The 16425-nt window shown below is 54.7% G+C and overlaps 2 protein-coding genes across 2 annotated transcripts; one reads left to right on the top strand and one right to left on the bottom strand.

Moving 5' to 3' along the window:
- Positions 1-319: 319 nt before the first annotated feature.
- LOC144266290 (zona pellucida sperm-binding protein 3-like) lies at positions 320-8720 on the bottom strand. Its single transcript, XM_077819734.1, has 9 exons — positions 8651-8720; positions 6215-6393; positions 4906-5018; positions 3905-4008; positions 3210-3381; positions 2216-2327; positions 1712-1898; positions 1056-1298; positions 320-576 (listed from the first exon to the last, which is right to left on the bottom strand). The coding sequence occupies exons 1-9, from the start codon at positions 8718-8720 to the stop codon at positions 320-322; spliced, it is 1437 nt and encodes a 478-aa protein (XP_077675860.1).
- A 1442-nt stretch (positions 8721-10162) lies between these two features.
- LOC144267137 (transcobalamin-1-like) lies at positions 10163-16178 on the top strand. Its single transcript, XM_077820856.1, has 9 exons — positions 10163-10272; positions 11123-11305; positions 12085-12234; positions 12477-12629; positions 12815-12993; positions 13377-13563; positions 14911-15100; positions 15558-15676; positions 15884-16178. The coding sequence occupies exons 1-9, from the start codon at positions 10194-10196 to the stop codon at positions 15943-15945; spliced, it is 1302 nt and encodes a 433-aa protein (XP_077676982.1). The 5' UTR covers positions 10163-10193; the 3' UTR covers positions 15946-16178.
- The last annotated feature ends 247 nt before the right edge of the window (positions 16179-16425 follow it).

Here is a 16425-nt window from a genome sequence, read left to right as displayed (position 1 = left end):
CATAGTGGGTGTTTTATGGTAGAGCCATTGCTAAAGAGGAAGAAGCTCTCTCACCCTGCAGGTCAGATTATAGCTTCCTACTGAAGACAGAATGCTCTTTTGGAAATCTGACCCTCAGTGGTCATCTTATCTTCTGGTCCTGAAGGAGAAGGTAGTGGTATGACTGGCCATAGTTAAACTGGGGACAAAAGAGGCTCTCACAGCCAGCCAGGTGGTGCTGAAGTGCCCCCCTCCCCAGCTACCCCCACACTGAGGAATGAGACATTTCCATTGACTGACTGGTTTATTTTGTTTTATTTTTTAAGAGGCAACTGGAGTTTCATACAGAGCCAGACTCCCCCCAGGCTGCAGCCACCACAGCACCAGGTTTCTTAGAGGCTACATTGGAGTCCCCAGAGGCTGTGGGTGCCATAGCAACAGCACCAGACTCCCCCAAGGCAGCATCAATGGCACCCATCCGGTATCCTCTGTGGTAGCGCTTGGTGGAGCAGTAGCAACCCAGGATTCCCAGGAAGACAAAGAGTGAGCACAGCACTGCGATGGCCAGGGTGGTGACAGAGAAGGAGAGCCGCAGCCCTGTGGGAAAGGAATACAGAGCAGCACTCAGGAGAGAGGCTGAGAGGACACGTGGTCAAAGCAGCCTGGCTCCAAGAGCCTCCTAAAGCCATCATCAACCCTTGTGTGTTGGGGGGGGGGGGGGAAGGGAAGAGACAGGGATCAACCCAGCAAGGCTAAGTTTTTCCACCCCCTCCTGGGCACTGCTCCATGCTTGTGGGACATGGGGCTTGGTCCCCCCATTTCTGTTTGGAAGAGCCTGACTCCAGATCTCCCCTCATCCCAGATTTCCAGGATTTGGGGCCCTGCAGCCAATGACAGCAACCCCATTAGTCAGTTGGCTAGGTGATGAGACAATAAGAAGTTGACCAGACTGCTCATGGCCTTGCTCGTGGCTACATCGAGCAACAACTCACCCACTGACAGATGGGTCATGGGAGTCAGTCTCACTCCAGTCAGCTCCCCCCACCCCATGACAGAGGGCAGATCAGAGCACTCACCTGAGGACTCCTTCATGTCCCCTCTCACGATGGGGTTCATGGCCCGATTGGGAGAGAACAGGACAGGGTGGATGGCTTTAGGGGTGCCAGAGATGGGCACAGTGTAAGAGAGCTCAACAGCCCCTGCCATGGTGGAGGTGGGCTCTGTAGAAGCCAATGTTAGGGGTCTGGAGCCCAGTGTAGTGGAGGAATTGGAGGCCAGCTTGATAGGGCCGAGCTGGAGGTCTGCTTCTCCAAGGAGCCCTGCAGGGAAAGAGCAGCCATGGTCTGGGAGCCTCACCACCCTCCTCCTGCCATGCCAATGCCCACCAGCAATCAGCACAGGGTCTGGTGGGGTGGAAGCCACATGTGCAGCAAGCCAGATGATCTATCCAGCCCCCATATCAGAAGCAGTCGGGCTCAGCTTTGACATGAGCCAGATGGGAGCTTAGTCTCATGGGCGAGAGGGGCAGCTCTACTCTCCCAAATGCTAGAAGGGGCCAAATGCCCCTAGGGCAGCCCCTGCTCTGGTGCCAAGGAAGAGTGGTCTGGGGGTAGGGCAGAGATTGGAGGATCCCAGGGACACATTAGCCCAGGTCAGCCTCCCCCAGCCCACCAAGGAATGGCAGAAGCCAGGCAAGCTCCTCCAGAAGGATGGGGGGCGCATGAAAGGTTACCTTCCCTTTCCTGAGGCAGATGCCGGCGCCGCCTCCTGCTCCCACAGCCAGCAGGGGAAGCACAGCAGGAGCAGTCTCCTCCGTCATGGGAGTGCCAGGCTGCAGTAGCTGGATCATAGGAGCAGGCCTTGTTGTGCTGGTCAGCAGGGCCGGCAGCCACGGCCTTCAGGTGGCACAGGAGGTAGATCTGAAAGCATGAAAGATGTCACAGCCAGATGTGGTTCTGTATGGGATGCAGGGAGAGCCCAGAGCTCAACTTACTGTGAGGTCAGGCTGAGGGAACCCTCTTCCCATACAGCACCCATTCTGCCCCACACCCCTGGCCATTCATCTCTCTAGGAGAGAGAGGACGGGAGAGCTCATCTTATCTCCTTGCAGGGTCCTGTGGGAGAGTCCCACATGGAGACGGCAGCCATCTTGCATTGCTGACACCCACCCCATACAGGGAAGTCAGTGCCCTTCCAGGTGGCTCAGCCCCCTCCCCACCCCCGCCTGTGTACTGACCTGGCTGTTGGAAGCACCGGTGAAGACAAATGTGTCCAGCTGGAAACGGAGGAACTGGTCTCCTCGTGGGGCAAGGAAGTGGGAGCGGCTGTGCTGCCCATCCACAAGGCACCTGTAGGGAGGAGAGGGGTTACTCACCCAGCCTCCTCAGTGCCATGGAGCCAGCCATCATCCTGGCTCCCAGGCGGTCCACATGGGACCTGAGAAACAGCTGGGGGGGCACCTGACCCAGATCCCAGGGTTGGGGAGACAAGGAATTGTGGGGATTTGGGGCAATGGTGGAGCAGCCGGCAGCCTGGAGATACAGGTTGTACAGGAGCAGTTCAAACCATTACTAATAACTAAGGCCCTACTAAATTCATGGCCATGAACAACAAGTCATGGACTGTGAAATTTGGCCTGCCTCTCCCCCCCCTCCCGAAATCTGGTCACATGTGCCACATTTTACCCTATACTATACAGTAATCACAGGGGAGACCAGTGTTTCTCAAATTGGGGATCCTTACCCAAAAGGGAGTTGTGGGGGGTCAAGGTTATTTTAGGGGGCTCATGGTATTGCCACCCTTACTTCTGTGCTGCCTTCAGAGCTGGGCGGCCCGAGAGCAGCGGCTGTTGGCCAGGCATCCAGCTCTGAAGGCAGCACCCTGTCAGCAGCCATGCTAAAGTAAGGGTAGCAGTGCTGCAACCCTGCCTACAATAACCTTGTGACCGCCTGCCCCCCAAACTCCTTTTTGGGTCAGGATCCCTACAGTTACAACACTGGGACACTTCAGATTTCAATGCTAAAATAATGAAATCTGTAGAATTTTTTTAAATCCTACTACTGTGAAATTGACCAAAATGGACTCTGAATTTGGTAGGGCCCTACCAATAACTTAAAAGCCCACTGTCCAGTTCCCTCCATGGGCCAGAACTGCCTAGTCCTGCTAGATAAAATGGTGTTTTTATAGTAGACATTGGAGCCCGTTCAGTCTCTTCTGCCCCAGACGCTCACCCGTGGTCTGTGATGACCTCATATTTCATGGAAGACTCTGCACTTGGCCGGGCCACACATTCATCCACGTAGATCCTCAGAGGTGCATGGCTGCCAGTTCTCACTGATGCCTGGATGTTTATCAGGTCACCAAGGTAGTAAGTGGGGTCAGACAGGGGGGATGACCAGGTACCTGAGGACAAAAGATGGGGGATGACACTCACCTGAACCCTCCTTGTTCCTGCCTAGCCAGCACTGCCCATCCCTCAGTACAGACTAGCAAGGAGTCTGCCAGAGAAAGGGGTATAAGGCAGGAGAGATCAGCAAGAAAGCAGGAGGATTGGGGTGGCATCAACAGATCTGTGGGAAGGAAAACCCAAGGCTAGAATAATAGGGGCAGCAGGGTGGGACTGAGGGGTACTAACAGCTGGAATGGCAGAGGGCTATGGGTCAAGGTAAGGGGAGCTCAGGGATGAGAGGAAGGATGTTGTCAGGGCTGGGGAGAACACAGAACTGAGGTGCACTGACTAACTTGGGGTGCCCACACTTCCCCCTTTATGTGAACAGCTTAGGTAGTATCTGCATGAGCAATGAAGTGCCTTCCTAACTCATCCCCTGGAGACAAGCCTGGCTAGTGGGCTCCCTGTCATTTAGCCATAGACTGGGTGGGATCCCCAGGAGACTCCCAAGGTCCCCTTGAATACAGCACCACTCACTGTCATATACATCCAGGGCAAAGTCCAGACGCCGTCTGTGCATTAGAGTGGAGCTGAAGGGGATCCAGGTGGGTTGGAGGCCCAAGGAAGAGACATTCCCAGTCCTGAACAGAGAAGAGACAGTCGCTACCCCTTCTTCATACCCAGGATCTCCCATTGTGTGGTGGCACATGGCATTCTCCTTTGGAGATATCCTGGCAGCCATTGTGTAGCCCCTCCTGCTTTCCTATCACCCTGCCCCCCCCCCCCCCCCCCCAATAGCTGGGAGGTTAATCCCAGCAGGACACTCCAGTTACACATCATAGCATCTAGATCAGTGGTTCTCAAACTTGTACTGGGAACCCCTTTCACATATGGGGGGGTCATACTCAGGCTCGTAATTAAAAACATTTACCACCATTATAAATGCTGGAGGCAAAGGGAGGTTTGGGGTGGAGGCTGACAGCTCACCTGGAGGAGTCCTGTGCCCCAGTTTGAGAACCCCTGATCTAGAGCCACCCCTCCATCCCCTGGCTCAGCCCAAGACTATGGTGTAGCCAGAGCAGAGCTGTGGTGAAGAAGCTGGCTGAGACATTCATGAGCCCTAGTACATTATCACTTCAGTCTCTATTGCCTTGTCTCACCATGTGCACTAGCATGGTGTGTGCATGGCACTAGTAGATCAGCATCGTGTGGGTGACAGGTAGGTCTTGTGGACCATCAGGCCCCACCAAGGCTCTGCTCAGTTGTGCTTCTCTGCAGCTGAGTCATGAGTATTAAAGACCTGGGCAGCTCTAGTTGACTGAATACCCAGCCTTGGTGTGACAGACCCTGTAATCACATCCCAGCCTCAGCAGGGCAATCCAGGACTCCTGACTCCCTGGCCATTAGCAAAGCTCAGTGGGACAGCCCTGCAATGCTGAGGATGAATAAGTCCAGGTAATGGGGAGAGACTTTGCTCCTTGAAGGAAGTTGGGACCCGTTCTCAGCCCCCCAACACTGCATGGAGGATGCTCACTCACCTGGGGTAGAAGCAGTCTATGGGGAGGGAGAAGGCGCTGGCTCGGATCACACCCCCCATGGCAGAAGGTCTGTAGTAAAGGAAGTTTCTGTAGTGGATGGTGTCAGGGAGGAGCTATGTGGAGCAAATACAGCCAAGAGTCAGTATCCCCCAAGGCTACTCAGCTGCACCCTGCTCCATCCATCCACCTAGCAGCAGGGCATCCTGTCCAGCCACAGGCCAGGAGGATAGCTACTGTGACCAGCCAGAAAGGGGAGGTGCATACACCATTGAAGAGATACCCCAGAGCACCAGCCAGTAGGGCACCAGGTTTGACCCTCACAACCCTCCAGCAGCTGCCATTCAACGGGGCAGGTAGTAAAGAGACTCTAGTTAGAGGGAGATGAGAATCACTGCTATATCAGTCAGCCCCCTCCTGGGCCAACATCAGGGCTTGGACCTAGTGCCTGGACTCCTAGGAGCAGAAGCTGCTACCACAAGATCCAGAGGAATCCATCTGCTAGCCAGGAGCTGGAGCAGAGTCAAGCCTCCATGGATCAGCCACTAGAGGGGGCATGCAGTGCCCTGAAGAGGGGGTTACAATGGTAACCTCCACCTGAGCATCTCATCACATGTGATCACTAATTAAGGCTCAGGACCCCTCCCCACCATGGCTAGTCTGTCATTTTCCAGACAGGGAAATGGAGAGTCCCTTCCTATAGGGGCACACTGAGTACTTGGGGAACCCTGGGTACTGCTTCCAGCTCAATAGTTCTAATGCCTGTTAACTTCCCATTTTAGATCAGTCTGTGTTCCCACAGCTCCTGCAAATGCAGGAACCTGTGGGAAGAGGAAGGCAGGAGTTAGCCAAGCAATTCCACAAGCCAGCGTTCACAGATCTGCTTCAGCCCTTGCATTGTGCCCGTTCATTGGCAATGTTAGGCCCTCCATGGCCCCTGCTGTGTACTTAAGACACTGTACAATTCCCCCTAGTTCAGCTGCAGCCATGAAGTGAAATGCTGTGGGTTAGTATCTGATGGCTAGAAGGCCCTCTCCCCTTGGCTCCCCTCCACCCAAGGGCTTCCTCTGAGCCAGATCCCCTATTCGTCTTCTCCTGCATGGGACAGGGTATATCCAGATTCAAGAAGAGCCTCATTGCAGTGAGTCTGCTCCATGTCCAGCACTGGAGTGAATGAATGTGAGGCCTGATTGCCATTACTCAGGAAATATGGGGGGGGGGCGGGGCATGCTGAGGATTGAAACTAGGCTGCACTCAGGAGAGAGATTGACACCCACCCACATACCCAGCCCCTACTGGTCTCTGCTCTCACCTCCATGGTGGCCCCACATGCCGATAGCAGGTGTTCTAGCTGGAATCTATCTGGCCCAACAGCAGTCACGGCACAGCCAGCCCCCAGTGTCAGCTCCCTGGCAGAGACAGTCACGCCATTCCCAAAGAGATCCACCAGCACCGTGATCTGAAGCCGCGAGCTGCCACACACCACCGACACTGCAGATGGGGCACACAGGGGTTAACAGACTCACAGCCACAGCATCCTCCAGACACAAGAGCCCCCCAAGATCCTATCCTGGGATTTACACCACTCCTAGGACTCAGGGCCATAATTCCAGTTGCTGCAACCCCAACATGCTCTTTCCACTCCATTCCAAACACCTGCCCTGTGCCTGAGAGGCCATCCTCTAGCCCTGGCACCTCCCAGGGTCCAGCTACCAGATCTGTGCTAGCAGGAGAGGGGATCTCCCCACCACCTCAACAGTTCATCCCCTGGTTCCTGCTGACCAGGGGCATGTACTGATACCACCCCTGGGAAAAGCAGCCAGTGGCACTGTGGCCAGATGGACGAACCCAGTGTCAGCAGAAGAAAGGGTGAGCATCCAGTGATGTGGTTAGAGGATCCACCAACCTCCATCACTGAGGGTGACGGGTCCCTTCTTCCACATTACACTGAGTGAGACAGTCATTAGACCTATGGCAGCTGAGTCCCTGGAGCTAGATGGCTATGAGTTGCAATAGCACACTGGCCATATGCAGGGTCTGTGGAGAATCAGGCCTTGTCCACACAATACTTCACTGTCAGAGCTATATGGCAAAGCCCTCTAAGTGCAGGCTGAGCTTATGCCAACAGCAGATGTTTTCCGTCAGCAGAGTAATACCACCCCCTGGAACAACATTTGTTAAGCCCAGAAAGGCTCCCTTCTGTTGTCAAAGCTGTGTGTACATGGCAATTTTTGGCAGCTTACCATGTTCTCACACACACACACCCCTGACTGACCCAAAAAAACTGAGTAGAGACCTGGCCCTAGTCTGCCCAGAGTAGGTCTCCAACAGCCCCTCGCCTCCCACATCTTCCCTACTCAGACACAGGCCACCAGGAATCCTCTCCATTTCAGGAAAGTGGAAACTGGAGCCACAGCAGTGCCAGGTTCTACCAACCCCAGAGCTGAAATACCAGGTAGCTGCCTTCAGTCATCTACCTGAATGGAGGAGGAACAAGGAAGCTCTGCATCAGCCAGCAGGTTACTCCCAGCTGCTGATAAAGCCAGGTTAGAGGCAGGAGAGAGTGAGAGCATTAACCCTTGAAGGACCCAAAAGGCATCCAGGAGCACCAATGCAGCTTGCTGCCAAGCATCAGGGCACGGGAGCAGGAAACCGAGTCAGATGTGAATCTGTGGGTACCTGAAGCCAGACACCCCAAAAATGAGGTACCCAGAAATCCAGCAGCCACTATGGAAAGCTTTGGTTTCAACAAGATCACCCTTGGAGAGCTAGGACTAGAACCCAGGGCCCCAGACTCAGAGCTCCCACCTGCTCTAGCCACTAGGGAATACCACCTCAGAAGTCTCACAAGTGAGCACAGGACTGTCCTGCTGGTATCTCCTTGTGTTACAGATCTCATGCCATCAGAGGCGCCTAGATAGCGACCACAAGAGGAACCCTCACTGTTGTCTCATTGTTGCTACTAAGCCCCGGGATGCCTGCCACCAAAATGCAGCGTTGGATCCTTTGAGGGGGCAGGTCTGTGAACCCAAGAACCGCTAATGCCCATCTTGCCTGGGACAAAGTCAAGGGAGGGGAAGAGGAACATGGTGGATTCCTCACTGCAGAGCCCAGCTATATCTCATCACCTTTCTGTAGTACCTATGTCAATAGCTGCTTCCCCAATCCATCACCAGTGGGCGAGAGACCCTTCTGGTGAGTAGTAGCAGCAGCTGCCACTGTTTTACAAGACAACAGAAGCAAGGTGGGTGAGGTAGTATCTTTTATGGGTCATATTGGTCCACTAAGAGGTATTACCTCACTTACTTGTCACTGTAATATCCTGGGACTGACATGGCTACACTACCTAAAGAACAAGATTATGTTATTTAAGCCCAAGGGAAGTTGCATACTTAGGAGATTTACAGCCACAGACTGTAAAATGGAGCAACTTCCATGCCTGGCAACTGCAAGGAGTCCAGGGTTTCCCCACATGGGCCAGGAGGAAGTGAAGCTCTGTAGGCACCCTGCCAGCAGATAAGTCACTGAGCAGGTGCCCAGAATACATGCCATATGGGAGAGCCCTAGGTTTTACCTAGCCAGAACATACAAGTCTAAGGAAACACATGATCAACAGGACCTGGATCCGGCTCTGCCCACTCAGCAGCTCTTCCAGGAGGCTGGAGCCCAGAGCAGGAAGGCCCCACTCAGCTGGAGGATAAACCACAGCAAGAGGCTCACTTTGCACCCCTCATTCCCCCCACTTTACCTGAAGCATTTTGAGCCCAAGCACCAGTGACTAAGAGGAGCAAAGCCCAGCATCCCACAGGAGCTCCCATCTTCCACTCTCTACTCAGGAAACAGCCACATAAAGAGAAGTAGCCCACAGTGGCTCATTTTATACCTGGGGCAGCAGCACTCAGGTGTTTGTGATTCCTCCATTACCAGCATGGGCCACAGCTCCAGTCCCATCCTCTGCAGCTTTGACAGGGGCAGGTGAGCGTAGCCAGCCAAAGCCAGGAGAGCTGCATCTGGTAGATGTGTGCAACCCTGAGCCCTTGTGGTTATAGGTTCAGCTCCTAGGGGTGGTAACTATGCCCCTTTCCTAATGAGCCACCTACCCACTTCTGTAAGAGACTTTATGTCTGTTCACAACCCTTTTGTGATAAGAGCACGTTTGTTTGTAAAGTTTCTGTCCATTGTTTCCCTGTTTCCTCCAGCACTTGGGAATGAAACCCTCATACACAGCAAGACCATGACAACCCACCTCCCAGGCAAGGATCTCCTAGTTCTATGCACAGATGGATGAACTAACCCTCCCCCCATCTCAGTGAGGAAGGGATGACCACCCCCATTATACTCATGGGAAACTGACACACAGAACAGTCAAAGGCTAATTTTTCAAGCACCCACTAGTTTTGGGTGCCTAATTTGAGACTCCTGGGGCCTACTGTTCAGAGGTGCTGGGCAGCCCTGGCTTCAGCTGAAATCAGTTGACTCCTGAACCCCAGAACCACCCACCTCAGTGCCATCCTGAGCCCCCACCCAGCTCTGCCGATGTCCGCCAAACCTGACCCTAGACCCTGGCTATCCCATCCCTGGGACCCCTGTCACACACAGCTCTGGTGTTGAGCTTCAATTTCAACCCACAGTCCCCTGTTACCCTAGCCCTGGCCTCCCCCACAGCTCTGCCGAGGCTCCTCAATCCCAACCTGTAACCCTCTGCTATCCTGGCCCAGGGCTCCCTACCCCAGCTCTCCTGATGCCCCTCAATCCCAGCCTACGGCCAGGGTCATCTACACACAATGACCTAGGAAACCAGGTAGGGATAAAACCAAGAAGCCCAAATTCCCTCTCTGGTATCGTGGAGTACTACTTCACTGAGGTGACCCATGGTGTCCATATGTCTGGGCAGAGGTGTTAGCCAGCTGTGGTCTCACAGTCCTATGGCCCCTCTAGTGAGATTTGACCCAGGGCCCTGTGACACCAAGTTCAACAGGATGGTGGAGGGAGTGGGTGTGAACTGTGACTGGGAAAATTCCATCTAGGTCTCTGGTGCAGCCCAGAGGCCATGGGGAGGGAGTAGTTGTCTGACAGCCCTGGCCATCTCTGTCTGTGCCAGTCTCTGGGGCACAGACCTGCCCATACTGCTGGGCATTGCTCAATGTTTCCAGTCTGCTATGGGGAAGCAGCAGGGTGAGGCAAGCCAGGGGAGGAGGGCAGGGCACCCTGGTGTCCCCGCCTCCTTCCAGCTGATAAATACCAGGTCCTAGTCCAGGTCCCAGCACAGCAAGGGACCTGGAAACAGAGGGATGATGAGGACTTTGGTGACCATGCTAGCTGGGCTCCTGCTCCTATATCTCGCCCCAGGGGGGCTGTGCCAGGGCTGTGGTGAGTCAAATGGCCCTGTGCCATGTACCCCTCCCCTCTGTGTTGTGTCTGTTGGGGTGGCAGGGGGAAGGGAGCCTTTCCCCACTGCCTTCCCCACCAGAGCCTTCCCTTCCTCATGTAGCTACACCCCGCAGCCTGGGCACAGCCTGCTTTTCACTGTGGTACGAGCTACTCCTGTCGTCTCTGCTGCCGACACCAGTGTACAGTGTAGACATCACCCAGACCTGGAAGCTGGTTTTTCCAGTTTGCCTGGGGACTCAGGAGGAGTTTCCCTTCCTGATGCCCCATTGGAGGCTGAGCAATAATAGCCTCATTGTCCCTGCCATCCAGGGACAGCTGCTCTCCTTCCATCGTTCCTGCCTCTTACACCTGGCCTGGAAAATTTCACACATGGCCAGTGAGGGATAGAGAAGGGCGGGCAGGGATCAAGGATGCAGTTGTCTCTGGGCCAGGACACAGGTGACCTGCAGCATGGGACTGTGCCAGCACTGGGCATTGGAGAAGCTGGCTGGCTCAGGTGCCAAAGTCACACCCCACCTACCTGGGGGACTGCAGGGTCTGGGTCCTTGCTTCACCATGTGCAAACTGCCTGTGCAGAGCATCTCTGCACAGCTACAATGCCAAGGAGAGACTGGGGGGTGGGCAGGGAGGCTTTTGGGGGGGCTGGTGAAGGTGGGTTTAGAAATGGGGTGTAATGGGGGGCTAGGGCTGGGGTGTGTTAACTTCCTCCTGGCTGATGCCTGGGGCCCCGCATCCCCCCCTCAGCTGGTTCTGAGGGCTGGGGGTGGGGGTGAAGTTGTATAGACCCCCAGCTGTGACTACCCATGTGTGATCCTGGCTCCTCCACCAGCTGTGAACAAGGATGAGAGCCCCCTGGTGAGGGATCTGCAGAAGAAGATGATCTTTTCAGTGAGTGCTAGTGCCCCCCCGAACCCCAGCATCCTGCTTGCCCTGCGGCTGGCCCAGGACCACAACAGGCGCATCGAGCAGGACATGCTGAACAAACTGAGCCAGGATGCAGTACAGCGAGCTGGTAAGTGCTCCATCCCCCTCCTCACACATAGACACCCACCGGGCGTGTGGGACTCTGACACTGCCCCCGAATAGAACCACCCTTCCCAACCCAGCCACCCCGCATTGGGAAGTGGGGTCCCCAACAACCTCACATATAAAGTCAGACCCCTAAAAGGATAATGGTGACTCCACAACAAAGCTATTCCCCAAATATGCACCTCTCTGTGAGATAGAGGTGACCCCATAGCAGCCCCCAAAACACAGCCATTTCCCCATGCCCACTGTGCCACACAGCACCCCCCAAAACCAGCCATCTGCCCATCCCCTTGGCATCCTATAGCACTCCGCAAAACAACCATTTCCCCGACCCCTTTGCATCCCATAGCACCCCCCAAAACCACAGCAATGTCCCCATGCCCACTGTGTCCCACAGCACCCCCCAAAACACAGCCATCTCCCCACCCCTTTGCATCCCATAGAACCCCCATTGGATACAACAAGGCTGGTGCTGAAACTGCTGCTCCCTTCCGAACAGCATGAAACCAAAGGGAGAAGAGAAAGGCAGGAAAATAAAGGGAGACAGATAGGAACAGACAGACAGACTGATGGGGTGGGGGGAGAAAGAGACACACCCAAGGGGAATGCGGTGCAGGGAGGCTGGGGCTGGGGCAGAGAGGCAGAGGATGAGCCTGGGGCAGGGAACCAGAGGCAGAAATAGAGGCTGGGGCAGGGAGCATAGGGCAAGTTTGCAGCATGGCCAGCCCCACTGACCCCCCCCCCCGGCATGCTGTTTTTCAGTTGCGTCCTTCTCCTCGGGCCAGGTGGCCCTCCATATCCTGGCTCAACAGGCCTCCTGCTCCAAACCCCGGCGGGTCTCTGCAAACGGCTCCACCATCAACCTGGTACGTCTCCTGGAGCAGAAGTTCCAGGTGGAATTGCAGAACATAGGTGAGGAGCCTGAGGCTTGCAGGGCCGGGGGGAAGATCCTGCCTGGCTCAACCCCTCTGCCCCCACACCATCAAGCTCTCCCATCCCCTCAACCTCTTTCCCTTCTCTCTGCCCCTATCTCTCTGTGTCTCCCTCTCTCAGGCCCTTTCCCCCATCCCACACCCTCCCCCTGTTTTGCCCCCTCTGTCCTGGCCCCAGTCTGTGAGTATGTCTGTGGCTAACAACAGGTCTCTCCCCCACAGTGAGCCATGGCAACCCCTTGACCAACTTCTACCAGCTCAGCTTGGATGTGCTGGCCCTTTGCCAGCTGAACGGCCGCCTCTCACCAGCCAGAGCCAGTGCCCTCCTCAGCCCGGATCACAAGAAATATTACCTCAGCGGCCAGTTCTCTGTGGGTAGGTAAAGGCATCCAGCCTCCTATACCTGTGGGGGCATGGCTTCCCCTATGGGGAGGTGGCATGAGTGACATGAGCTGGGATCCCTGTGACTGTCCCCATGGGGGTCGGTGTTTGGATGACCCTCTCCCTCACCCCTCTCTGGCGTGACAGTCCCATCTGAGCCGCTTTTCCGGTCCCCACAGACACTGCAGCGGTGGCAGTCCTGGCTCAGATCTGCCTGCAGACCAGGGGGCAGCCCCTCCCTCTGAAGGTGGATAGGAAGATCAGACAGAACGTGCAGTGGCTAGTGAAAAAAATCCTGAATGAGAAGAGAAGCGATGGAGTGATCGGGAACATCTACAGCACAGGGTTGGCCATGCAGGTGAGGGACCAGAGTCCCAGTGGGAATCAAAGGTGGTGGGACTGAATTCTAGCTTCACCCACAGCCCAAAGGCCCTCCCCACAACCCAGAGCAGCTGGATAATTCACCTGTGGAATAGTTAATATCAGCAATTACTGTGTCATTGGTAGGTTCCGGAGTTAACACCATATTGCCATAAATGGAGATAGAAGGCCTTAAATATCCCTCCCTTCTGTCTACATCCTACTCACCCGTCTGCTCTCTCCCTGGTGGGCCATCCAGACGTGTTCTTGTAGCCCCTTCCAGCTGCCTTTGCTCACAGTCTTGTCCTCTATAACAGTCATGTTGGGCGTGGACAACCAGGCCCCAGCGAGTAACCCTGCCTTCCTCTCTATCTTCCACAGGCCTTATCCGTCTCATCCAGCTATCTCAAACCCGGGGACTGGAGTTGCCTCCACACTCTGCACACTGTCCTGGACAAGATTCCCCAGGGCACATTCAAAAACCCCATGGCTGCTTCCCAGATCCTCCCTTCCCTGGAGAACAGGACCTACCTGGACGTGAGTAAGCTCAACTGCTCCATGGATCCAGGTAAGGAGAGTAGACCAAAGGCAGCATCCCTAGGGTGGCTAAGTCCAGATGCCTTATTCTCCCAGCACAGGACATAAGAACTGGTAGCACCCAGGCAGACAGAGCCCATTAATTCAACCGTGCGGAGGAAGGGTGCCCTAGTGGTTGGGCTCTTACCCGGCATTTAGAAAACCCATGTTCAGCTCGCTGCTCAGCCAATGACTCCTTGGACAAGTCTACACAAGGGGGAAAAAAACAACCTCTGGCAGCAAGGTTCAGAGCTTGGGTGAACTAACGTGGGGCTCACACTGTGAGGCTAGAAATAGCAGTGTAGATGTTTGGGCTAGGGCTGGAGCCTGGGTTCTGAAATCTGGCGAGGGATTGGGTCTCAGAGCCTTCATGTCTGCACTGCTATTTTTAGCCCCAGAGCTCGAGCCCAAATCAGTGGACTCATGCTCTGAGACTTGCTGCCATGGGGTTTTTTGGATTTTTTGGCTGTGTAGCTGTACCCTGTGTCTCTGTGCCTCAGTTTTCCATCTGTACAATGTGGTTCATAGCACTGTCCTGCCTCATCGGGGGGTTGTTAAGGATGGTGATGGGGCCAGCTAAAGTACCTGAGGCTGACAGAAGCACATGTAGCAAGGGTTGGGGGGGAAATGGGTTTTGACATTTCAAAAATTTGTTTCCATCCTGAATGAGGCTGAAAAGGCAAAAAAATCTCAAAAATGTTCACAAACTGAAAATCCAGTAAACAAACAGACAAAAAAATTAATTGTTTTGATTTGTATAAATCAAAATGTTTCCTTTTGATAACGTCAAAGTGTTTCTACTACAAACTTCCTCGCTTTTTTTCTCTCTGTAAATTTACTAAAATTTCTCAGCGAAAAGTTGTTTCAGGTTGAAAAACCAAAACGTTCCAGTTCAGCAATCTTTTGACCACACATTTTTTGAGGTGGGAGTTTCTACCAACCCAACACTGCTTCATGAACAGTTCGGACACTGAATTGGCATTTTTCTGGGAAAAAAAGGGTTCATTGAAAAATTCCTGCTCCGTTCTATGTGGAGCCCGTGCGGCTCTATGTCTCCATCTAGTGACTAGATGGCCTAGAGATTTATGAGTCTCAATCTACCGATCCTTCTCCTTAGCTCAATCACTAGAGCATCATCATCATAGATCCAGAGGCCCTGGGTTCAGTCCCAGCTAATCTCCTTCCCAGAGGGCCATTGCCTAGAGCCTCTCTGTCTTTGCTTCTGCCTCTTTCTCTCCCCTTGACTCCAGTGGGACTGGAGTCCCTGCAGAGAGAGAATCGCTCTCTCCAAGGTATACGTGGCAGTTCTTCGCCCTCTCTCCTCTTTCTCCCCACACAGATAACCTCCCCCTGTCCACCACCAGGCCTGCCCCACCCACTAGCCGCCCACCTAGCATCAGAGTCACCTACACTGTTGCCGATGGTGTGAACAACACGTTCAACGACTCTATCAGTGTCACCGTGCCCCAGGGCTCCGTCCTTTTCAAGGTGATGGAGGTTGCCCAGGATAAAGACCCCAGCAAATTCAGGTACTTGTTCAGCCTGGCAACGTGGCACCCACCACTGCTGGCAGCGGCAGCGGCACAGAGCAGGCTAGATGGTAGCATGGGGCTCCTAGGGCAACAGAGATTTTAAAAACAGAGGGGTCCCTAGGATCATGGGGGGGTCGACATGCCCCTGCTACCCCACCCTGCATGGCTCTCACAGCTAGCAGTGTGCTGAGGGTAGGTTAAACCCTCAGGGGCTGGGAAGGGGGATCAAGGCTGGCTCCGCCACATCACTCAGCTGGACAACGTCTTCCTGGGATGGGGAGATCGGAGCTCAGGCAGGGGCCAGCTCGGCTGCTTCTCATTCCCTTTCCCCACTGAATGGAGTGGGGTTCAGTCCCACTGTGTCCTCAGTTGCATGTCCCTGTGAAGCGGGGGGTGGGGAGGCTATGAGGCAATGGTAACCAGTCCTCCTGCACAACTCTCTGTCTCTCTGTAGCTTCAAGTACACGCAGAGCTCCTGGGGCCCGTACATCATTTCCGTGCAGGGGCTGCAGGCTGATAACAACCAGCGCACCTACTGGCAGCTCCTGAGCAACGGCATCCCACTGAACCAAGGTGGGACAGTGGGAAGAGCAGGGGTGGGGAGCAGGGGGAGGGGAGAGGGGGAGGAACAGGGCAGTGAGAGGCACAAGAGAAAGCGGGGATGAGAACCAGGAAAGACAGGATCCCAGGGAGGGGCTGGCATGCAGGTGGGTGGCTGGGGCTGAGGGGCCACTGACCCCGTTTATCCCTTATCCTCCCTTTCCTCTCCTCATGTTCCAGGTGCTGGGGACTACGTCGTCTATAATGGCGAGAGTCTGGAGGTCAGATTCTCCACTTACTGAGCTCCAGGGCACTGGCCAGCCTGGGGACAAGGGGTGTTCCAGAAGGTGAAACTTGTCCTGGCCTTTCTACTGTCCAGAGATTTCAGGGTTCAGCATCCCCCACCCATTCCCCCCAGAGCAGGGGGTAGGATGGGCCCCTGGGGACAACTGTGTCTTATATTCATGTCTGTGTGACTGTTTCCCAAACTCTGCCTGTGTCTGGCCCTCAGTCCTGAAATAAAAGCTCTGCAAGAGCTCGCCGTACCGCGAGGGTTATTCCAGGCAAGGAGAGGGGCTGAGAAACTGGGAATGTGGCTAATGGGGCCTCTGATGGGCACCCTCCATCTGGAAACACAGCACAGCCGCAGGGCTGCCACTTCCCTCACCATACATAAGGGCTCACCCTGGAGCCCATCCACTGCACTGGCCAATGGGGTGCTGGGCTTACCATGGAGTCACCATCCCCTCTGGGGCCCTGGCCAATGGGGCACTGAGTAGTCA

This window comes from Eretmochelys imbricata, chromosome 6, assembly GCF_965152235.1.
Source record: "Eretmochelys imbricata isolate rEreImb1 chromosome 6, rEreImb1.hap1, whole genome shotgun sequence".
Classification (NCBI taxonomy): Eukaryota; Metazoa; Chordata; order Testudines; family Cheloniidae; genus Eretmochelys; species Eretmochelys imbricata.
This window is presented reverse-complemented; position numbering and strand designations above follow the sequence as displayed.

Coding starts and splice junctions, on each gene's coding strand:
- LOC144267137 (XM_077820856.1), top strand. CDS start 10,194: ATGATGAGGACTTTGGTGACCATGCTAGCTGGGCTCCTGCTCCTATAT. Junction 12,994..13,376: donor GCACAGGGTTGGCCATGCAG/GTGAGGGACCAG, acceptor TATCTTCCACAG/GCCTTATCCGTCTCATCCAG. Junction 13,564..14,910: donor CAACTGCTCCATGGATCCAG/GTAAGGAGAGTA, acceptor CTCCCCACACAG/ATAACCTCCCCCTGTCCACC.
- LOC144266290 (XM_077819734.1), bottom strand. CDS start 8,720: ATGGGAGCTCCTGTGGGATGCTGGGCTTTGCTCCTCTTAGTCACTGGT. Junction 6,394..8,650: donor TTGGGCTCAAAATGCTTCAG/GTAAAGTGGGGG, acceptor CCCCATCTGCAG/TGTCGGTGGTGTGTGGCAGC. Junction 2,328..3,209: donor GAGGTCATCACAGACCACGG/GTGAGCGTCTGG, acceptor TCCTCCCTACAG/GTGCCTTGTGGATGGGCAGC.